Source organism: Thalassophryne amazonica, chromosome 17 (assembly GCF_902500255.1).
Source record: "Thalassophryne amazonica chromosome 17, fThaAma1.1, whole genome shotgun sequence".
Classification (NCBI taxonomy): Eukaryota; Metazoa; Chordata; class Actinopteri; order Batrachoidiformes; family Batrachoididae; genus Thalassophryne; species Thalassophryne amazonica.
Window position 1 is genome coordinate 53,664,483 of NC_047119.1, and position 23,550 is coordinate 53,688,032.

General features: G+C 42.1%; 1 protein-coding gene across 6 annotated transcripts in view; it reads left to right on the top strand.

The window, feature by feature from the left end:
* The window catches only part of ank1b (ankyrin 1, erythrocytic b), a 208,679-nt gene that overhangs the window by 134,302 nt on the left and 50,827 nt on the right, over nt 1-23,550 (top strand). For 4 of the 6 annotated variants that reach the window (XM_034192685.1, XM_034192680.1, XM_034192683.1 and 1 more), the window contains 12 exons: nt 2,536-2,634; nt 5,493-5,690; nt 6,953-7,051; nt 7,263-7,361; nt 7,567-7,764; nt 11,018-11,116; nt 11,373-11,471; nt 11,989-12,087; nt 17,311-17,403; nt 17,620-17,692; nt 17,863-17,883; nt 21,895-22,018. In XM_034192685.1, the coding sequence (XP_034048576.1) occupies nt 2,536-2,634; nt 5,493-5,690; nt 6,953-7,051; nt 7,263-7,361; nt 7,567-7,764; nt 11,018-11,116; nt 11,373-11,471; nt 11,989-12,087; nt 17,311-17,403; nt 17,620-17,692; nt 17,863-17,883; nt 21,895-22,018 (1,301 nt within the window). The remainder of the gene's footprint in view (nt 1-2,535; nt 2,635-5,492; nt 5,691-6,952; nt 7,052-7,262; nt 7,362-7,566; nt 7,765-11,017; nt 11,117-11,372; nt 11,472-11,988; nt 12,088-17,310; nt 17,404-17,619; nt 17,693-17,862; nt 17,884-21,894; nt 22,019-23,550) is intronic. The other 2 variants (XM_034192681.1, XM_034192684.1) reach the window with 1 other exon arrangement.

Genomic DNA, 23,550 nt, shown 5'->3' on the forward strand with positions numbered 1-23,550 from the left:
AATACTGGAGCCACCAAATCCCGAACACCCCAGGTGGCCACTGTCTCCGCGTGTCGGATCTGGTACTGCTGGCGAGGAGCAGAGACAATCAGATGTGGGTGTGTGAACACCCAGTAACAACAACGATGGGAATTCCACCTCCACCTCTAACACACACTCGTGCAGTGTCTGAGTAACCACTTATCTGGATATGCAGGCTGAGAAGGTTACCTCCTAAGGTAGACGATATCTCGGCAACGAAGTGGAGATGACGTCCGGTCTTTATGGAGTGGGATGATGAAGTGTAGATGGGTGACAGCTGTCAAGAGATAATGAGTGACAGCTGTCACCCCCGGCTGTGTCCGTGGCGGCAGCGCCCTCTCCTGCCTGAAGCCCGCACTTCAGGCAGGGCGCCCTCTGGTGGTGGGCCAGCAGTACCATCCTCTCTGGCGGCCCACACAACAATGTAGCCCCCACCCAAAAAAGACACATCCATACATCCATGAAAGATTAAATTTAGTTGGGACTACATATATTTATTTTATATTTATATATTATAGTTTTTTGAGTGTATCACACAAACAAATGACTCATTGGATGAACTCAATTCAATTATGGGCATGAGTTTGGACTACATATATTTATTAGATGGAAATCCTGCACATAATTTAATTGAGTTCACCCAATGCTTCTGTTTTTTGAGTGTACCTGCATCACTATTCACATTTTACATCTGATTCATTGATGCATTAATGCAATAATTACAGAAAAACATTACAAACCCACTTCCAAGTGACGTTGGGGACGTTGTGTAAAAATCTAAATAAAACAGAATACAATGATTTGCAAATCCTCTTCAACTTATATTCAATTGAATACACCACAAAGCAAGGTATTTAATGTTTAAACTAATAAACTTTATTGTTTTTGTGCAAATATTTGCTCATTTTGAAATGGATGCCTGAAACACATTTCGAAAAAGCTGGGACAGTGGTATGTTTACATCACCTTTCCTTCTAACAACACTCAATAAGTGTTTGGGAACTGAGGACAATAATTATTGAAGCTTTATAGGTGGAATCTTTTCCTATTCTTGCTTGATGTATGACTTCAGTTGTTCAACAGTCTGGGGTCTCCATTGTTGTATTTTGCGCTTCATAATGCGCCACGCATTTTCAGTGGGCGACAGGTCTGGACTGCAGGCAGGCCAGTCTAGTACCTGCATTCTTTTACTACGAAGCCACAATGTTGTAACACGGTGCAGAATGTGGCTTGGCATTGTCTTGCTGAAATAAACAGGGGCGTCCCTGACAAAGATGCTGTTTGGATGGCAGCATGTGTTGCTCCAAAACCTGGATGTACCTTTCAGCATTGATGGTACCATCACAGATGCTGGCTTTTGAACTTTGCACTGGTAGCAATCTGGATGGCCTTTTTCCTCTTTTGTCCAGAGCACATGACGTCCATGATTTCTAAAAACAATTTGAACTGTGGACTCATCTGACCACAGCACACTTTTCCACCTTGTGTCTGTCCATTTCAAATGAACCTGGGCCCAGAGAAGGCGGCGGCATTTCTGGATGTTGTTGATGTATGCTTTCGCTTTGCATAGTAGAGTTTTAACTTGCACTTGTAGATGTAGTGACGAACTGTGTTAACTGACAATGGTTTTCTGAAGTGTTCCTGAGCCCACGCAGTAAGATCCTTTACACAATGATGTCGGTTTTTAATGCAGTGCCGCCTGAGGGATCGAAAGTCACAGGCATTCATTGTTGGTTTTCGGCCTTGCTGCTTATGTGTAGAAAGGTCTCCAGATTCTCTGAATCTTCTGATTATACTATGGACTGTAGATGATGGAATCCCTAAATTCTGTGTTGCAGGCATTCATTTCAAAATGAGCAAATATTTGCACAAAAGCAATAAAGTTTAGCAGTTTGAACATTAAATATCTTGTCTTTGTGGTGTATTCAGTTGAATATAGGTTGAAAATCATTATATTCTGTTTTTATTTACATTTTGCCACACCGTCCCAACTTCAATGGAATTGGGGTTGTAATTTTTAAGGTGAAACATTAACGTTAACAGAGCTGAAAGCATGAAATGATAAAATCATGACATACGTGATTGTTGCTTGATATGATGTTTTACAACGATAAGTGGCATGAAAATCTTGGGGCCCGTTCACACTATGACGATTAGCCCGACAATTGATTAATGTTGACCAGCGTGACGTTGACATCATTCAGGCAACGATGCTCTTTGTCGTGGACTCTGAAAAATTTCCATATTTAAAATGTTCGACGTTCATGTTAAAATGCTGGCAAGAGTTAAACTCTGGCTACCCACTACATCACTGCCACAAGTACACTGTTACTGCTCTATTTGCCTCCGCTAGCCAACATTTGGAGGCTTGACTGGATGCACCTCCTCTGAATCCCTTGGTCATGAAGAAATGGCAGCGTCAGCCGCATCACGTCAGAGTGTGAATGGGCTCTAAGTGACAAACGCACGTTGTGGCCATTTGAGTGATTTGTTCCCTGTGATTTTGGAAACTAGAAAGTAGAGACTCCGCTCCACATGGCGTCCAGAGCAGGACACTGTGAAGTTGCTCAGTTCCTTCTGCAGAACACAGCACAAGTGGACGCAAAGGCCAAGGTACTCTCCAAGACAGTCCAACTAACCACACCCCCCCAAAAAATGCATCTTTCTCACTGTAGCTGCTACAAAACGACTACTTCAAAAAGATCTTTCAGTGTGTTTTAGTTTATTTCTTGTCTGTCTCTTTTCCACATAAATGAGTAACAAGGTCACTGCACAAATCAGACCCTTGATATACTGGTGTAATGATAAATATTGAGCAAAGAGGATTATTAAGAAAACTGCGTAACCAACTGGACGCAATAACCATAAACACAATTGAATATGGAACACTGTCTGTGAAAGGTACAAGTTGGAGAAAGAAAAACAGATTTTGAGCTGGTTTTCATTCGATAATAGATTTATCCCAGGGATATATGATGAAGGGTTTAAACAATGGTCACAAAAAGGAATTACAGCGATATGCACAATGATGGATCAGGACAGACTAGAGTTTTGAAAAGCTACGGGATAGGTTCAGACTAGAACAAAATGACCAATATCGATACCTGCAAATAAGGGATTACTATGAGAAAGAGATAAAAGTGGCCACTAACAATGAAATTATTGAGGTATTCCAGAAAGCATACAAAGGAGAAAAATGTAATCTCAGCTTTATATAGAAACTTGATGTGCAACAAATCCTCCTCTCTGTATATTAAGGACAAGTGGGAAAAGGAACTGAACGAAGAAATAACTGAGGAGGAATGGCAGAGTATCTGTAAAACACAGTGCACATCCGCTAGCTCCAGGATCTGGAGGGAATTCAATTGGAAGAATATGGTTAGGTTCTTCATAACTCCAAAGCTCAGAAACGTAATGGTATCTACACAGCAACAGTGCTGGAGAGCATGTGGGCATATTGATGCAGACCATACCCACATATTTTGGGCCTGCCAAAAGATAAAAGGGTATTGGGATAAAATATCGCAATGCCTACAAAAGGTAATAGGTTACAAAATACCAAAACGTTCAAGATGCTCTACTTAGGGAATTTAACACAAAACATAATTCAAAAACAGGATGAATATCTTGTAAAGGTATTGCTGTCGGCAAGCAAAAAAACAATTACAAGACTATGGTACAAACCAGAGCCACCAACCGAGGAGCAGTGGGGGTGCACTGTGGAAGAAATTTTTGAGAAACTTACACACAAACTGAGATTGCAAGAAGAACAATTCAAGATTAAATGGAGGAAATGGACTGATTATAGAAGACAAGAAGAGGACACCACCTCTATAAATTGACAAAAAGAACATGGATGAGTGACTGTTTGCTAAGATATCTAGACTCTGTGAGGCGCCCCCTGCCTGTGTAACTGTGTACCAGTTTGTTCTTTGTTCGTCACTACTTCTGTCAATAAAAAATAAGTAAAAAAAAAAAAGAGTAACAAGGTTGAGCAGGTTGGAAGTTCAGCGTCTTGCTGAAGGACACTTTAAAAATCAGTTTGTGTTGTGTTTGAATTTGTAACAATATTTGCTGTGTACTTGCTAAATCAAGGATTCAAACCCCAAACCTTTGATCTGACTGTAAAGATACTATACAGCCACCCAGCACCATGACTAAGTTGCCGCCTCTGTCAGTTGCTGAAATTAGAAAATGTGAATATACAAAATAAAGACTTAGAGACTGTTTGACCCTGAGCTCAGACTTAAAAATAGCAATGAACAACTACACCGGATTCTCTTTCAGGTGAATTCAACTTTTATTTTTAATTAATTAATTTATTTATTTAGCAAATGAGTACAGATTAGGGGGTGTGCCGATGCAATATTTTTGATCGATATTGGTCCCATATTGGCGAAAATAACTGGACTCAGTATTGGAAATTAAAAAAAAAATCTAAAAACAAAATATGAGCCGAGTCTTCTCCTGCACATCTGAGTCATGTGACTATGTATGTTTTACTGCAGGCGTAGAATATTTGTTTAAATAATATAATACAGGGGTGGTGGCCAGGTGGTTACTGCACTTGGTTTTAATGCAGAACTGTGTCTTCTGTCACATTTGTCCATGTAATGCGGAGTTGTGTCAGGAAGTTGCATCTGGTGTAAAACTTGTGCCAGTTCAACAAGCAGATCCACTTTATTAGGTACACCTTGCTACTACCGGGTTGGACCCCCGTTTGCCTTCAGAACTACCTTAATTCTTCATGGCATAGATTCAACAAGGTGGTGGAAACAGTCCTCTGAGATGTTGGTCCAGGATGACATGATGGTATCACTCAGTCGCCCATTCAACTAGCCTGTACATTCTCCTCTGACCTCTGACATCAACAAGGCATTTTTGTCCACACAACTGCCGCTCACTGGATATCTTCTCTTTTTCGGACCATTCTCTGTAAACCCTAGATCATAGGTGTCAAACTGATTCCAGAAAGGGCCAAGAGGGTGCAGGTTTTCTGTGTAACCACCAACTCCAGCAGGTGATTTCACTGATGAACTCTTCCCATCTGCTCAATGTGATGTTCATCAGTGAAATCACCTGCTGGAGTTGGTGGTTACAAAGAAAACCTGCACCCTCTTGGCCCTTTCTGGAATCAGTTTGACACCTATGCGCCTAGATGCTTGTGCGTGAAAATCCCAGTAGCTCAGCACTTTCTGAAATAGTTAGACCAACCCGTCTGCCACGTTCAAAGTCACTTAAATTCTCTTTTGTTCCCATTCTGATGCTCTGTTTGAACTTCAGCAAGTCGTCCTCACCATATCTAGATGACTAAATGCATTGGGTTGCTGCCATGTGATTGGCTGATTAGCAATTTGTGTTAACAAGTAATTGAACAGGTGTACCTAATAACATGGCCCGTGAGTGTATAATTGTAGTTGATTCTTACATTTCTAAACTAAAAGCTTAAAAGTTATGTTTCCTGCATCTAGGATGACCAGACGCCTCTACACTGTGCGGCCCGTGTCGGCCACAAGGAGCTTGTCAAGCTGCTGCTCGAGCACAAAGCCAATCCAGACTCGGCCACGACGGCAGGCCACACCCCCTTACACATCGCCGCTCGTGAGGGACACATCCACACAATCCGAATCCTGTTGGATGCCGGGGCACAGCAGACTAAGATGACAAAGGTAGAAAAGAATTTGTGATATATAAGGACTTAATAATTATTTAAAATAGAAAGTATTAAATGTAATTTTTCAGATCACTTGCTTGTGACAAGAAAGTAGAAGAAATCTAGAGTCTCAACATGTGCCTTCTTGTAAACTGCAGCTAAAATTGTTTGTATTGTTTCTTTGTGCACCATTCCACCATGAGAGTTACCTGTTTGTCTTGGTGGCTTCCCTCACTCATCTCCTTCATGCACAGTCACTCAGTTTTGAGAGCTGCCTTCTTAAGACAGATTTACCTTGCAGAACCATATTGTTTGTATTTCCAAATGATTAATGGAAAGACTGGCGTCTGACCTGTTCCCGGTGGGTGTTGGCCTCCACCATGGCTATCCCTTGTCATCAATCCTGTTTGTGATGTTCATGGACAGGATTTAAAGGCGCAGTCAGGGACCAGAGGGTGCCCAGTTTGGTGACCTCAGAGTTGCATCTTGTTTTTTGCGGATGATGTGGTTCTATTGACTTTATCAGGCAGTGACCTCTCATGTGCACTGAGCAGGTCTGAGGCAGAGTGAGAACACAATTAGCACCTCCAATTCTGAGACCCCAGTCCTCTGTCAAAAAAAGGGTGGACTGTCCCCTCTGAGTCAGGGGAGAGTTACTGCCCCAAGTGGAGGAGTTCAAGTATCTCGGGGTCTTGTTTACAAGTGGGGGTAAGATGGAATGTGAGATCAATGGACCGATTGGGGTGGTGTCTGATGTTGTACGGATCTTGTACTCGACTGTCGTGCTGAAGTGGTTCCCGAATTCCCAGTTCCCAGATCCACAAACCAGGTGAAGTGGTTCAGTGATCTGGTGAGGATGCCCCTGGTGGTCTCCCTAGGGAGGTCTTCCAGGCACATCCAACTGGGAGGAGGCCCCAGGGAAAGCCCAGAGCATGCTGGAGGTATTATACACTGAACAAAAACATAAATGCAACACTTTTGTTTTTACTCCCACTTTTCATGAGCTGAACTCAAAGAGCTAAAACATTTTCTATATACACAAAAGACATATTTCTCTCAAATATTGTTCACAAATCTGTCCAAATCTGTGTTAGTGAGCACTTCATCTTTGCCGAGATAATCCACCCCACTTCACAGGTGTGGCATATCAAGATGCTGATTAGACAGCATGATTATTGCACAGGTATGCCTTAGGCTGGCCAAAATAAAAGACCACCCTAAAATTGCAGTTTGACCCCCATAAACTCAAACTGTTTGTTTGTTTGTTTGTTTGAGCAGAAAGGGTTCACTCCTCTCCATGTGGCCTCTAAATATGGAAAAGTGGATGTAGCTGAGCTCCTGCTGGAGAGAGGGGCCAATCCTAACGCAGCTGGAAAGGTGATACCATCTCACTGGTCCTAGGTCAGCTCCTTCAAGTCCACAAAAACACACTCCTCATGAAGCTATAATACTTCAGGAAAGCATCAGCTCAAAGAAGTGATTTCAGCTGAATGTCACTGAGTTTGTATTTTATATTGTGTTATTGTCCATGTGTGTTTGCATATATATGCGTGTGTGTATATGTATGTGTTTGATGTGCGTTTGACAGAACGGTCTGACTCCTCTTCATGTGGCCGTCCATCACAACAACCTGGATGTTGTTAAACTCCTTGTCAGCAAAGGAGGATCTGCACACAGCACTGCCCGAGTAAGATACACACACGTGTGTGTGTGCGTGTGTGCACACACATTCTCACATAGGTGGTTAGACAGAAAAACCTCTAACACTCAGCTGAAAATGGGGGCGGGGTTAAACGTGAAATAGTGATGTTAGTCGAGAGTTAGTCATGAACAAGGTCAAGAGAAGCGATCACAACTCATGCGTTTATATGTTTCTTGTCTTCTGTCTGCAGAACGGCTACACTCCTCTGCATATAGCAGCCAAACAGAACCAGATGGAGGTGGCCAGTTGTCTGCTGCAAAATGGTGCATCGCCCAACTCCGAATCGCTGCAGGGCATCACGCCGCTACATCTGGCATCACAGGAGGGACGGCCCGACATGGTGGCCCTGCTAATCTCCAAACACGCCAATGTTAATCTGGGGAACAAGGTATTCGACCACAGTGTGTTAAACCAAATTCTATTGTGCAATAAACAAAAAGAAAAGCAAAAGTGCACCGTATTTTCCGAACTATGCGTTACACCAGAGTATTAGTCTCATCGGTCCAAAAGATGTGTCATAAAGAGGAAAAAAAATACATGCATAAGTTGCATTAGTTTATTTTTGAATATGGTGCTATTGCTTCATGCAACAATCAGCAAAATAAATTTAATTGTGCATTATTTATTTATAACACAAACACCACATGAGCAAACAGAAGCTAATTAATGTTAGTTTATGAATCACCCCCCAAAAAGAAACAAAAACTAAGCCTAAACTGCTTTTTGCCACCACTAAACAGATGAAAACAACATTATGGGGCTAAATGACTACATATTTTCCTGACTAAATGTAAAATTTATAAACAATGATAGCTTCCCTTACTTTAACCTAGCCATCCTCCTTCAGTGCAGTTCCCACAAAGTGCAGACAGGTCAAGTGCAGAGTAGCATGAAGGTAATATTCAAGCTTGGTCTTTCAGTTTGATAGCATGATTTATTAATTTTACTCACATCTCATCATTCAGATCTTCTTTTGTCATTTTCTTTGTCTTGTTTTATGGTGGTTGGCATCCATCTTAATGGTGAATTACTGCTGTTTTCTGCTCTGGTGTACAGATCAGACAGTATCTTGTTCAGATCAATATACAGTGTCACCTTTCAGTTGTCATGCTTGTAGATTGTCATCTCGTACATTGTGCTAATGAGATTGATAAAACTTTGTAGGTTTGTGTAAAACTGGAGTGGGAGATCAGATTATGTATATTTAGGAATTAAAAAAATATATATATACATCAGAAAGCCTTTCAGAAAAATGTGGGAAGCCCCTGGGCTTAAATGAATATTTATTGATTTCTTCTGGCTTCTGCTATTATAATAGTACTAGCGTGTTGCCTTTGGGGATCCATGGGCTCTAGACTGGGTAGTTTATAAAAAAGGTAGCTGACATTTTTCAAGGGTGGTAATAAATTAAACAAATCTTGTATAATGAGTTGGAATGGTGTATGAGTCCAGAATGTTTTTAGAACCTTAGACCTCAACAATTTTTAGAAGAAGAACTCAACCCTTTTATTTCCTGTTAATTATGTAATTATATGATTTTTTTAATGTTAATTTACTGTCTTAATGTATTTATAAATTGTTTAGGTTCTTGTTATCATATACACACCATCCATCCATCCATCCATCCATCCATCCATCCATCCATCCATTTTCTTCCGCTTTATCCGGAGTCGGGTCGCGGGGGCAGCAGCTCAAGCAAAGCCGCCGAGACCTCCCGATCCACACACACCTCCCCCAGCTCCTCCGGGGTACCCCAAGGCATTCCCAAGCCAGCCGAGAGACGTAGTCCCTCCAGCGTGTCCTGGGTTTTCCCTGGGGCCTCCTCCCTATGGGACATGCCCGGCACACCTCTCCAGCGAGGCGTCCAGGGGGCATCCGGAAAAGATGCCCGAGCCACCTCAACTGGCTCCTTTCAACGTGGAGGAGCAGCGGCTCGACTCCGAGCTCCTCCCGAGTGACCGAGCTCCTCACCCTATCTCTAAGGGAGCGCCCAGCCACCCTGCGGAGGAAACTCACTGATCCGTCTATCGATCTCACGCTCCATCCGTCCCTCACTCGTGAACAAGACCCCGGGATACTTAAACTCCTCCACTTGAGGCAAGGACACTCCACCGACCTGAAGAGGGCAAAGCACCTTTTTCCGGTCGAGAACCATGGCCTCGGATTTGGAGGTGCTGATTTTCATCCCAGACGCTTCACACTCGGCTGCAAACCGCCCCAGTACACGCTGAAGGTCCTGATTTGACGAAGCCAACAGAACCACATCGTCCGCAAACAGCAGAGACAAGATTCTGTGGTTCCCAAACCAGTCCCCCTCTACACCCTGGCTGCGCCTAGAAATTCTGTCCATAAAGATAATGAACAGAACTGGTGACAAAGGGCAGCCCTGGCGGAGGCCAACGTGCACTGGAAACAGGTTTGACTTACTACCGGCAATGCGAACCAAGCTCCTGCTGCGGTCGTACAGGGACCGGATAGCCCTTAGCAAAGGACCCCGGAACCCGTACTCACGGAGCACGGGGTCATGTTCATATACACACTATTATTATTATTATTATTATTATTATTATTATTATTGCTTCTATTTTAGCATTTGATTTTTAAATGGACCACAGTGGAAATTAGTGTTTTCACTTTCTTGTGTCATCCATGTATTTTTAAAATAAGGGTTCTTTTCATTTTAAAGTTTTCTTTTATAAATTTCACAAGGATGAAACACATTGTTGTCACAAAGGTAAATTTTCTTCTCTTCTACCTGAAACCACAGTTGATCCAAAACACAGTAACAGTTAAATGTACAGAAGAAATGGCTCAAACCCTACTCAATATCAAGTGCATAAAATTCTTCAAAGGTTCCTTAAAATTTCTGCCACTAGATGTCGATATAAACAAAGCTTCTTTCTCAATGCTACTGCTTACTAAACCTCCCTCCTCCCCTCCTCCACATCAAGCAGAAGGAATGGCAGTTGGAGCCTTATAACAGATCTAACAGCTGTGTGTGGGAAAAGCCAGATGTATGTGGATTCAGGTCTGACCACATTCTTAATCAGAATCATTTTTGCCCCATGAATGTGGTTTTGGAGGAATTTCTGGAAAGTTGTAACCCACCGTCTTGAACACAATTGATTGGCTATGCAGTTAGTAGTGAGTACTGCTGTCTCTTTACAAACTTAGGAAGGAGCAACAACTTCACACAGCAGGACTCAGTTGCACATGTGACCAGTCTAAGAATGCAAACATGGTGGCTTAGGTGGGTAGGGAGAGTTTCCATGGGGTAAAAAAGCTTTTCAACCTACCATCCCTGGTTCTCAAACCAGGCACCTAAGTGTCTCTACTCCCTTTGTTTTTTGTTGTTGTTTTTTTAAGATATTTAGGTGTACCTTAGTATACGCTAGTAGAGTTCCACCTTATATTTGGAATGTATAATAGAAGATATACCTTACTTAATTTTCATGGAAAGGAAAATCTCAAAGCACAGAGGGAGTGTTGCTTCATTCTCTGCACAGGACGCCATTAAGCCACAAAGACTTTCCACAGAAAATGGTTGATTGATGTGAAATGTGTAAAATGTCATTTAGGGTATCTTTAAGCACAAGCACAGTCATTGCTGAATGTCACTCCCTTCTCTGTCATTCTGTCAGAATGGACTGACACCTTTACATCTTGTGGCCCAGGAGGGTCATGTGGGTATTGCCGACACCTTGGTCAAACAGGGAGCGTCTGTTTACGCTGCTTCACGGGTAAAACGCATTGCCTCACTAATACACTGATTAAATACACTGCAAAGTCACACATTTGAGGACTTGAGAGTTGCACAATACTGACACAGGACTTCACTTTGATGTTGAATTCATGACTTAAGATTTGACATCGACTTGATACCAATGACTTGAAATGCCTTCAGGTTTTTATATTAAATATTCATGTTGTATTGACAATATTTGTCATATTATTATTATTATTATTATTAATCTACTGGTTTTCATTGTTACTCAGATGGGCTACACACCCCTTCATGTGGCCTGTCACTATGGCAACATCAAAATGGTGAAGTTCCTTTTGCAACAACAAGCTCACGTAAACAGCAAAACAAGGGTAAACTCACTTTCTCAAATCTCACTTACAGTTCATAATATGATCACAAATGACTTGTATTACAGATGAAGTTTTCTTTTCTTATTTGATGCTTGCACTTTGTAGTTAAAAGCTTAAAATCCTTTAATATTTTAACCAATAATTAGCTGCTAACCAGTATCATGAGAATGAATGGAAAAAAAAAATCCACGTTACTCCATCCAGTCAAGATGTATTTGATAAAGTAGAAAAACAGTGGTTTAAACTGAGTCTGAGAGGTCTACACACCATGCTAAAATGGGCAGATCTTTATTTGTGTTGACTTTCTTGTATTGTACCTGTCCTAACTCCTACAACTGTGTAGGAATTGGTTAAACTCACCACATCTGAAATTAGTTGTCTAGATATATTCCCACTATGTCCATTCAACTAGTTTCTGTATTAGAACATTTGTAACAAATACCTGGGTGTTAAGAGTGATTTTGTTTTTAAAATATGTTTGTGTCATTACTTTCTGGCTTCTTATTTCCCCCCAAAGATGGGCTACACGCCTCTGCACCAGGCAGCTCAGCAGGGCCACACCGATATCGTCACACTGCTGTTGAAACATGGAGCCCAGCCCAATGAGGTTACTACGGTGAGACACTTTGATCCTGTTAAAAATGTTCTTCCAACTCTGGGCTCGTCTGCCATGCAAAAACACCACACCCTGACTTTTCTGGAGAAATCTGTGTCTTGTAGATATTCAGAAGATGAGTTCTTTTTTCAACAGTTGCAAGAACACAACTTAACAAGTAAAAGATCAGAAAAGACTAGTTTACAGTTTCATAAATGATGATATTCTGAGTCCCGCGACTTGATCCCAGATAAGTGGTTGAAGATGTATATATGTATGATATTCTGAGCTAATCAACCCTATCTAGACAGGGCTAGCGTATGACCACCAAATTTGCAGGAGATGATCTACACATGGAACTTAATCATTGGTATCATTATAATGAAATATGACATCATTATGACATCATAATCTGATTGTATTGCCCAAAATGTCATAATGTATTTTTCTACAAATATTAGAATCTGAATTAAAATCTGAAAAAGGACATTTTGAGAGTTGGAATCAATTAGATCTCATCTAATCCACCATTTGCCAAAACAAACAAGTCACTTACAGATGGTTTGTCCTGAAATGGTAATTAATCAGAGTTCCACTTGGATCCTCTTGGATATTAGCCATGTTGACGTATCAGCAGAACAAGACTTAATCCAGACTGCTCCTATCCATCACTTATTCTACATATCCTAAAACATGGTAATTATTTTTACAAAGCATTATAGTATCATAGTCCTTAATACAATGCCCTACAAGGTCTGTCCATAAAGTATCGTACCTTTTTATTTTTTTTTAAACTATATGGATTTGATTCATATGTTTTCATGTCAGTCAAGCTTGAACCCTTGTGCGCATGCATGAGTTTTTCCACGTCTGTCAGTGGCGTCATTCGCCTGTGAGCACGCCTTGTGGAAGGAGTGGTCCCGCCTCGTCGTCAGATTTTCATTGTCTGGAAATCGCGGAATGATTTGGGGTTTTTTTCCATCAGAATTTTTTCAGAAGCTGTTAGAGACTGGCACCTGGAAACTATTCGAAAAATGTATCTGGCTTTCGGTGAAAATTTTACGAGCTTCACAGAGAATAAGGTCTGGTAGTACAGCTTTAAGGACCCCTTTAAGGACGCTCAGCGCACTGCGCTCCGAGCTGCGACGACACGGCACAAGCCACCGGACCATTTCTGAGCTGATGGCTCTGTGGATACGAGACCATCGTGTGCTCTTTCTCTGGTTATCACAAGAGCTGGACATCAGCCATTTTCCGGCAGATTTCACTTTTAACAAGAGATTTTGTCATGGAAAGCCGCGCGGAGGCTTCGCGCGTCACGACTGATTTGCTTTGGAAGCGAGACAAAGGAACACCTCCGTTTCGGCGTGTCAGAGGACAAGTTTGGACATGTCTATCTCGGCTTTCAATGCTTGCGAAGCCTCTGCACGACTTTCCATGACAAAATCTCTTGTTAAAAGTGAAATCTGCCGGAAAATGGCTGATGTCCACCTCTTGTGATAACCAGAGAAAGAGCACACGACGGTCTCGTATCCACAGAGCCATCAGCTCAGAAATGGTCCGGTGGCTTGTGCTGTGTCATCGCAGCTCGAAGCGCGGCCCGCTGAGCGTCCTTAAAGGGGTCCTTAATGCTGTACTACCAGACCTTATTCTCTGTGAAGCCCGTAAAATTTTCACCGAAAGCCAGATACATTTTTCGAGTAGTTTCCAGGTGCCAGTCTCTAACAGCTTCTGAAAAAATTCTGATGGAAAAAACCCCCAAATCATTCCACCATTTCCAGACAATGAAAATCCGATGACGGGGCGGGACCACTCCTTCCACAAGGCGTGCTCACAGGCGAATGACGTCACCGACAGGTGTGGAAAAACTCACGCATGCGCACAAGGGTTCAAGCTTGTCTGACGTGAAAACATATGAATTAAATCCATATAGTTTAAAAAAAATAAAAAGGTACGATACTTTATGGACAGACCTCGTATAATGGTACAGAAGGCTCAGTGGGGTTTTGTGTGTGTTTGTGTGAAATTCCTAAAATTCAATTTTAGATTATTTTTAACGTTTTTGTTTGCAGTCTTCTAATAGCAACTGCTTACCTATATTGATTTTCCAGTCTCTTCTCATCATCCCTGTATGCTGATGATACAATATAATATCTCTGCAATGCAAAATTATTTAATATCATTAAATTGCACTCAAATAGACTTTATGTGTAAGTGAATAATGATCCTTCTTTATATAATAAAATGTATTTCTGGCTATTGGTGTTGGCAGGTTTTGTTTTTGTTCTAGTGTTCCCTTCAGTCAGTGCTAACTACTCATGCCCATATATAGAGGGGGTTTAGGGGGTTCAACCGAACACCCCCCCCCCCCCCCCCCGAGAATTCTGCTGATTTTTTTCTGATCTGGATATCAACATTATGTATTTTCTTTTCATTGATAATAAGCAACAAGCACTAACTGTTACACAGCTATTATCACACACCCTCAAGTTTCAATTTCCTCTGCCAGAGTAATCCCTTAAGTGATGAAAGGGGAAACTGCTAGATAAACTTTTCCCATGGGGGTTGAGAATTTTTGCTTCCTGGTCCCTATCCTCCTCTGATATCAAACAGATTAGTAGGCTTGTAAATACCCATGTAGACACAGAATTACACTTGTCTGGTTTGTAAAAACATGTTTGTATGTATAAGCTGAGAAATAAAGGGAGCTTCTCCTTCCTGTGGCAAATACTGTAAAGGTGCAAATATTTGCGTGAGATTTATTATGCAAATTGCGCGAGTTAAACAAGATCACCGAATTAAATACCGCTATTTTAATACATAACATACATATACGTACATATTCATAATGTAAATGCGAATATTAATGCTGCTAAATATGAGGTCTGTTAGAAAACTATCCAACCTTTTTATTTTTTGCTAAAACTATATGGATTTGAATCATGTACGCTTGCATCAGCCAAGCTTGAACCTTCGTGCGCATGCGTGAGTTTTTTCACGCCTGTCGGTTGCGAATGACGCAACCGACAGGCAGGTATAAAGTTTGCATTAATGTTATCTTGGTTTTTCCTGGGTGGTTCTTATGGCAACTGATCCAATCCCAAGCAAGGACTATTTGTATATAAAAATGTATTTCCTAAAATGATACATTTTGGGTTTCAAATTAAATTTATGTAGCTTTTTACCCCTCGAAATCCTCAAAAAGTTTCTGCTGCGGGGGGCTTCGCCACCCTGAGTCCCCACGAGGGCATTGCCCCTCGACCCCAACGGGGGCCCTGCGGCCCACTGGACCCCCAACTCAAGGATTTGAACCCCCCCTTTCACATTCCTATATTCGGCCCTGCTACTATATAATAAAGTGCCCTGAAGTTGACAAAAATTAAAATGTCTTAAACCTTAGAAATGGTTACACATTTACAGCTTGGCACACTTTCTACAGTTGTGATAAGCACATTTAGTGTATTTATGATGAGATTGTAAGAACTTATATTTCTGTTTCATATACATTCAGGGTTTGGTGCTGCACCTGTTTGTATTATCCAAACAATACGAGGTCTATTAGAAAAGTATCCGACCTTATTTTTTAAAAAAAAAAACATGGATTTGAATCATGTGTGCTTGCGTGAGCCAACCTTGAACCTTCATGTGCATGCGTGAGTTTTTTCACGCCTGTCGGTTGCGTCATTCGCCTGTGAGCAGGCTTTGAGTGAGGAGTGGTCCAGCCCTCTCGGCGGATTTTTATTGTCAGGGAAATGGCTGAGAGACTGCTGCTTTGCTTGATCAAATTTTTTTTAGAAACTGTGAGGCACAACCATGTGGACACCATTCGAGAAATTCAGGTAGTTTTTGGTGAAAATTTTATGGGCTGCAAAGACATTAAGGGATGTTACTGTCCCTTTAAGGACGGCCCACAGCAGCTGTGGGGCCCGCCGCGCTCCAGCTTCCATCGACAGGCTGAGCCACCATTTCATTTCTAAACAGATCGCTCTGTGGATCCGTGACCATCGTGTGCAATTTCTCTGGTTATCACAAGAGCTGGATATCAACCATTTTCCTGCAGATTTCACTTTTAACAAGAGATTTTGTCGTGGAAAGCCGAGCGGAGGCTTTGCGCGTCACGATGGATTCGCTGCTGGACCGACACAAAACCACCTCCGTTTTGGTCTCACAGAACGGCTTTGAGATGGCGTCAGACAGCTGTAGGTGGTTTTTCAGTCGAGTGATTATCCAAGAAATTGTGGACGAGCCTGGACATGTTCTGTGATGCTTCATCACAGCGTTGCTTTGCGCATCGCGGCACCCGCGACACGTGGAATTCCTCCGCACGTCTGTCTCAATTTGCCGAAAAAGTGCTGATGTCCATGTCTTTTCACAATTCCTGTGCTAGTCCAGACGACGTCCCGGATAAAACACAGCGTCCAGTTTGGAAATGAACGGCACATTCCACTTTTAACAAGGAGTTTTTGTCACGGAAAGAGGAATGGACGCTTCGCGCGTCACGACGTCAAGCGAGACAAAGAACACCTCCATTTCGGAGTGCCAGAAGGACAAGCTGGGACATGCCTTTCAGTGCTTACCAGTCGAGTGAGTATCAGAGAAATTGTGGAGAGCTGGACATGTCCCAGCTTGTCCTTCTGGCACTCCGAAACGGAGGTGTTCTTTGTCTCTCTTGCCGTCGTGACGCGCGAAGCGTCCACTCCTTTCCATGACAAAAACTCCTCGTTAAAAGTGGAATGTGCCGTTCATTTCCAAACTGGACGCTGTGTTTTATCCGGGACGTCGTCTGCACTAGCACAGGAATTGTGAAAAGACATGGACATCAGCACTTTTTCGGCAAATTGAGACAGACGTGCGGAGGAATTCCGCGCGTCGCGGGTGCCGCGATGCGCAAAGCAACGCCGTGATGAAGCGTCACAGAACATGTTATGGCATGTCCAGGCTCGTCCACAATTTCTTGGATAATCACTCGACTGAAAAACCACCTACAGCTGAAATCCATATGTTTTTTTTTTTTTTTTTAAATAAGGTCAGATACTTTTCTAATAGACCTCGTATGTGGCTCATGTTATGTTCATATTTTGGCAAACCCAATTCAAAAATTCAAAACACATATTTTATATCTATTTGCAACCAAGAATAATCGTTACTGGGAAAATAACAGCTGTGTGCAAAGTTGAAAATACACATAATTATGGAATAGCGAAAATAATGTGTGGAATTCTGACCTGATCTTTCTCTGTGCAGAATGGAACGTCTCCTCTGGGCATCGCGAAACGGCTGGGATACATTTCTGTCATTGATGTACTGAAACTGGTTACCGAGGAGTCTGTTTCCACGGTGAGCAGCACATGATATACGGTTTGCATAATTACACCCATAGTCAATGAAGTAAATTCAACACGCACCATTAAGGTTTTCCATCTTATAACTGCAGTAGCAGTTCTGCTCTTTCTTGTCCCAGCACTTTCAAAATAGCAATTAAGAATTTTTCTTTCACTCATCCTGTTCTTTCTGCCATCTCACATCTCTTTCAAATTCCTGCACCTGTCACAGGTCACTACAGAGAAACATCGGATGAGTTTTCCTGAGACCGTAGATGAAATTTTGGATGTTTCAGAGGATGAAGGTATGCTGCTTGAGTTCAGAAAACACTTCATCTGTTTAGATCTGATCATTTGTTTTCAGCTCTGAGTCAGTGTTGTGGTTGAAGAAGACTGTATGGGAGCGTGCACTGCCCTCCGTGAATTTTAGTGTCTGTAAGACTGTTTATAACGCGCTCTTTCATTTGTTTTGTAGGAGTTGCCCAGCTAACTTTAGGTAGGATTGTGTCTGTATTTCTGCTTTGTCTGGTCCGGTGGTTCGTGAACTTGTGCTTTCATCGCGATGGCACTTTCTCATTCTCTCTATGCATCACCATTTCTCTTTCTAATCAGCTCTTCTGGCTCCGCTCTCAATTCCAGTGCTGTTTGCTCTCGTCTCCATTATCCTGTACTGTTATCTCGTTACTATGGTGTCCGATAAGGGCCACAGCACATCCAAATTAAGACACTAGTAAATGCAGAAAACTTCTAACAGATTCCAAAAACATAACATGTAGTTACGTCAAACAAACTTGCAAATTGAAAAAACGGATGCAAACACAGAGAACACAAACATAACATTACATTACAGCATATGTAACAATTTCATTTGATAATGTGTTTAGCACAAATTCAGACAAGACTCTTAAAGATGGAAACGTTTTGCTAACAGTAATCCTTCAAACCCTACCTAAAGTGAAACTTGAACCAGAATCCAAATCCAGTTCACCTCCAAAATTTTATGAATTCTTCCATGGCCTAATATCTATCTGTGGTGAAAATCTGGTGAGGATCTGTGAAGCAGTTTTGACGTAATCCTTCAAACCCTACATAAAGTGAAACTTGATCCAGAATTCAAATCCAGATCACCTCCAAAATTTAATGAATTCTTCCATGGCCTAATATGTATCAGTGTTGAAAATTTTGTCAAAATCTGTGCAGTAGTTTTGACTTAATCCTGCTAACAGTAATCCTTCAAACCCTACCTAAAGTGAAACTTGAATCAGAATCCAAATCCAGATCACCTCCAAAATATTATGAATTCTTCCATGGCCTAATATCTATCTGTGGTGAAAATTTGGTGAGGATCTGTGAAGCAGTTTTGACGTAATCCTTCAAACCCTACCTATAAAGTGAAACTTGAACCAGAATCCAAATCCAGTTCACCTCCAAAATTTAATGGATTCTTCCATGGCCTAATATGTATCTGTTGAAAATTTTGGCAAAATCCATGCAGTAGTTTTGACATAATACTGCTAACAGACAGACAGACAAATAAACAAACGCTGATGATTTTATTATGTCCGCCAAGGATGTTATAATAAAGTGTGAAACTATAAGTAGCATATGTATAAAGTTAATAAATAATCTTACGCAGCTCTGCCAGCCAGATAGTGATAAAGTGTGGAGCAGCGTGATAAAAAGTTGTCTCGTCTGTGCAGAAACCGCTGTTTGTGTTGTTCCGCCTTCTATTGCGTTGTGAAGATTTGCGAAGCACTGTGTGGATTTGCAGCCGATACATTATCAAGTTAAACTGTTGCACATGCTGCAGGTTGTATTTATTTGTGTTCTGTGTTTGCGTCATTATACGTCATTCAAGTTGCAAAACTTTTGTGATGCAATTACCTGTTCTCAAATTGATGCAGATGTTTGCAGTTTTAAGTGTTTCCTGTTATTGCTAATTTTGTTTTAATTTGGAAGTGTTGTGGCCCCTTTCAACCACTGTATTATATTCTCGCTTCCTGTCCTTGTCTCAGAAACCTAAGTCAGAATTGTGCATCAGTTTTCATCGGCACGTTGTCATGACATTAACCAGTGTTTAATGCACATCTGTTTGTGGACTCATTATTAACTACAATACTTCCACGTCTGTAGCAGAACCCACTCCCATCTAAATCAGCCTCTCTGAGCATTCCAACGCTTGGCAGGGTTATTGATTGATAAGCTGATTACACACACATGCTGTGCCACAGCTGTGAAACTATACTGTTAAACTCAAACATGTTTAGTTGCTGTTTATGCATTGGCATGGATTACTTTTTCAAAGTAACTGTGGCAACACTGCCTATAGGTCACACTGATCACAGGGAGTTGAGGGAAATTTAAAAACATTTTAAATTTGTTTAGTTTATTGAAAATAAATACTATAATGTGAAAAATTGCAGTTCTCAGCTGTACCTATTTTTTATTTTAATTGTTTGCACAGTCTGAGTTTACCTGAACACCTGTACATGATAATGCTGAGCTGTCTTTTGTGAAGTGCTGGAAATACTTTTCAGTTAGCATAATTTTAATATTATTCCTCCTTAATAATTGTGGTATTTTCTCCCACACAGAGGCAACCATCAGTACGTGATTTCATCTTTCATGGCCATGCTCGCTGAAAAAGCTATCCCCTGATGTCTTGCAATTTTTGGTCCATGCATTGATCTTAATCCCTGGTTCCCAACCTGGGGTGTGAGCCCCCTGTAGGGGCTTTACCAAAGATCACGTGGCGAATGCAAGGTTTTGTCTGTGCTGAGGTTCTCAATATTAGACATGCACCTGTTACATAACGTCATAATAACTCAGTTACTGGATAACTAATTAAAAATGTAACTTTTCTTTTGATGAGCCAAAGAGAAAAGGGGTGAAGAATGACAACTAAATTGTATATGTGTTAAAGTTAGATTTTGCAAAAACAAACCAAAGATTGGAAGGAATCACTTCATTCTTTTGTGGTGTGTTCATGTGAGCATTCACGCAGGCTGAAGGTGCCAACGGGGGGGGGCCTCAGCCTGTCTTAAATACAAATTTGGTGGTGGGGGGAGGGAGCTCCAAGGTTAAAAGGTTGGGAACCACTGACCTAAACAACGTTAAGGGCCCCTTCACACATAGTACGAATAAGTACAAATCAGGGCGAATCACAGCAGAATCACTGCCATCTCCGATTACCAGATGGAAACTTTACCACTGCGCTACAATCACTGTCTTATAACAGGAGTGTGAAATGGCTAAAATCAAGAAGCAGATGTATAAATGTATTTTTTGTTGTTTCTGCTGATACGTGACTGAAAGTGCCGTATTTGTCACACTGTTGGCTTGTCATGTAGTCCTGCAGCACACTGCTCACAGGACACGCATGCCCTGTCATTCAGACGTGACATTCAGATCACCTGCTGCGTGTCCACATGAACTGATGGTCCATTCCAGCTGGGAGAGCGTGTCATTGTGCGCACTGTGCGTGCTCTCCAGCCCATCGCAAAAGTGATATATGTTTTTATGTATTTCCATGTGAGGACAGTAGGTAGAGACACACACCTCACAGAGGAATGTTGTAAGTTCATGTCCTTCAAAGCATGTGTTCTCCAGCTGGGATGTCCAGGAGCACAGATCACAACAGCCGCAGCTGTGAGTGGACACGCCCCCCCCTTGTCCATTCAGCACCCAGATTTGTACATACATATGAGCATTTTAAGCAAGTGTGCCCCACCTGCACGCCATATGTGTTGGGGCAGCGGGGAAGTGGGTGCAACACACGTGCACACGTGCGAGACACATGTACCACATGTGTGTTGCTTTGTAACTCCACAGTCGTGGGGCACTTAGATAAATTTCACATCCAGCTCAAAAGTGATCGTCTGCTGACTGTTTTCGTGTTAACAGAGCAAATGGCCCCACATTTTCTAAGTGCCAAGCGAGCGGTGTTAGATGTTTGTGTGTGTGACCTGGAATTTGGCCGACACCTGCCACGAGAGGGATCGATGGGCTCTCACAGCGCACACTCTGTCTTTCAGCCGCTGGTGTGCACAAATAGTTGTAGCAACAGGTGTACGAGGCATTGGAGGCAGCTACGATTTTACACGTATTGCATCTGATTCCTGCTTCATGCGCAATTCATGTGCAATTTGACCACATTTGTACTGTGTGGAGGGGCCCTAATATTGACAGTCTTATCATTTCTCTTTTCCACTCTTTTGGTTTTCATTGTCCTTGTTGGTATCATTCCATCTGAGGCTGCTTTGGCCATATTGTCTGATTTTCTTAAGGTGAAGAGATGAGAAGGATGGTCGTCTAGATGCTGTCGCTCACTTAGTGTCAAAATGCATTGGATGAAATTCCCTGGGAGATTATGTTAATCTATATTGTTGCAGTGATCAGCATTATTTTGACCAGCAATCCTTTTTCTCTCTCAGTTATTTATGAGCACTTTGCGTTGTCTTTTCTCTTTGCTTCTCTTCTCTTTCTGATTTTTCTGCTTTCCCTGCAGGAGATGAGCTGCTCGGGATGGATGGAGCTCGGTACTTAAAGCTTGATGACTTTAAGGATCAGGATGATGATTTTCTTTCCCCGAAGAAGACCCTCAGAGACTTTGAGGGGGGTATGGGGACCACGTAAGTCATTCTGTATGTACTCCAGTTTCTGCATGGTCGTCTGCTGGTATAAGATCTGCAGGCCGCAGGTACTGTACTTTTATCAGGATTTATTATAGATATAAGGTTGAAGACAGGAGTTCAATCCACAACTGGTTGATATTTATCATTAAGAATGACATTAATAAAAGTTGTGAAACTGGGTAGAGTTTCTTAGAGGAATGACAACTAAAAATACAAGAAATACATTTTTGTTCAGTAGATCTGTATCATTAATCATTATCTGGATCTGGCTCATGGTCCATATGGATTTACAATCAAGGAGCTTATCTTGTATATAAAAGTCCCTTGGATGTGGGGGTGCATGTACACTCAACAAAAATATAAATGCAACACTTTTGGTTTTGCTCCCATTTTGTATGAGATGAACTCAAAGATCTAAAATTTTTTCCACATACACAATATCACCATTTCCCTCAAATATTGTTCACAAACCAGTCTAAATCTGTGATAGTGAGCACTTCTCCTTTGCTGAGATAATCGAGCCCACCTCACAGGTGTGCCATATCAAGATGCTGATTAGACATCATGATTAGTGCACAGGTGTGCCTTAGACTGCCCACAATAAAAGGCCACTCTGAAAGGTGCAGTTTTATCACACAGCACAATGCCACAGATGTCGCAAGGTTTGAGGGAGCGTGCAATTGGCTTGCTGACAGCAGGAATGTCAACCAGAGCTGTTGCTCGTGTATTGAATGCTCATTTCTCTACCATAAGCCGTCTCCAAAGACGTTTCAGAGAATTTGGCAGTACATCCAACCAGCCTCACAACCACAGACCACGTGTAACCACACCAGCCCAGGACCTCCACATCCAGCATGTTCACCTCCAAGATCGTCTGAGACCAGCCACTCGGACAGCTGCTGAAACAATCGGTTTGCACAACCAAAGAATTTCTGCACAAACTGTCAGAAACCGTCTCAGGGAAGCTCATCTGCATGCTCGTCGTCCTCATCGGGGTCTCGACCTGACTCCAGTTCGTCGTCGTAACCGACTTGAGTGGGCAAATCCTCACATTCGCTGGCGTTTGGCACGTTGGAGAGGTGTTCTCTTCACGGATGAATCCCGGTTCACACTGTCCAGGGCAGATGGCAGACAGCGTGTGTGGCGTCGTGTGGGTGAGCGGTTTTCTGATGTCAGTGTTGTGGATCGAGTGGCCCATAGTGGCGGTGGGTTATGGTATGGGCAGGCGTCTGTTATGGACGAAGAACACAGGTGCATTTTATTGATGGCATTTTGAATGCACAGAGATACCGTGACGAGATCCTGAGGCCCATTGTTGTGCCATACATCCAAGAACATCACCTCATGTTGCAGCAGGATAATGCACGGCCCCATGTTGCAAGGATCTGTACACAATTCTTGGAAGCTGAAAATGTCCCAGTTCTTGCATGGCCGGCATACTCACCGGACATGTCACCCATTGAGCATGCTTGGGATGCTCTGGACTGGCGTATACGACAGCGTGTACCAGTTCCTGCCAATATCCAGCA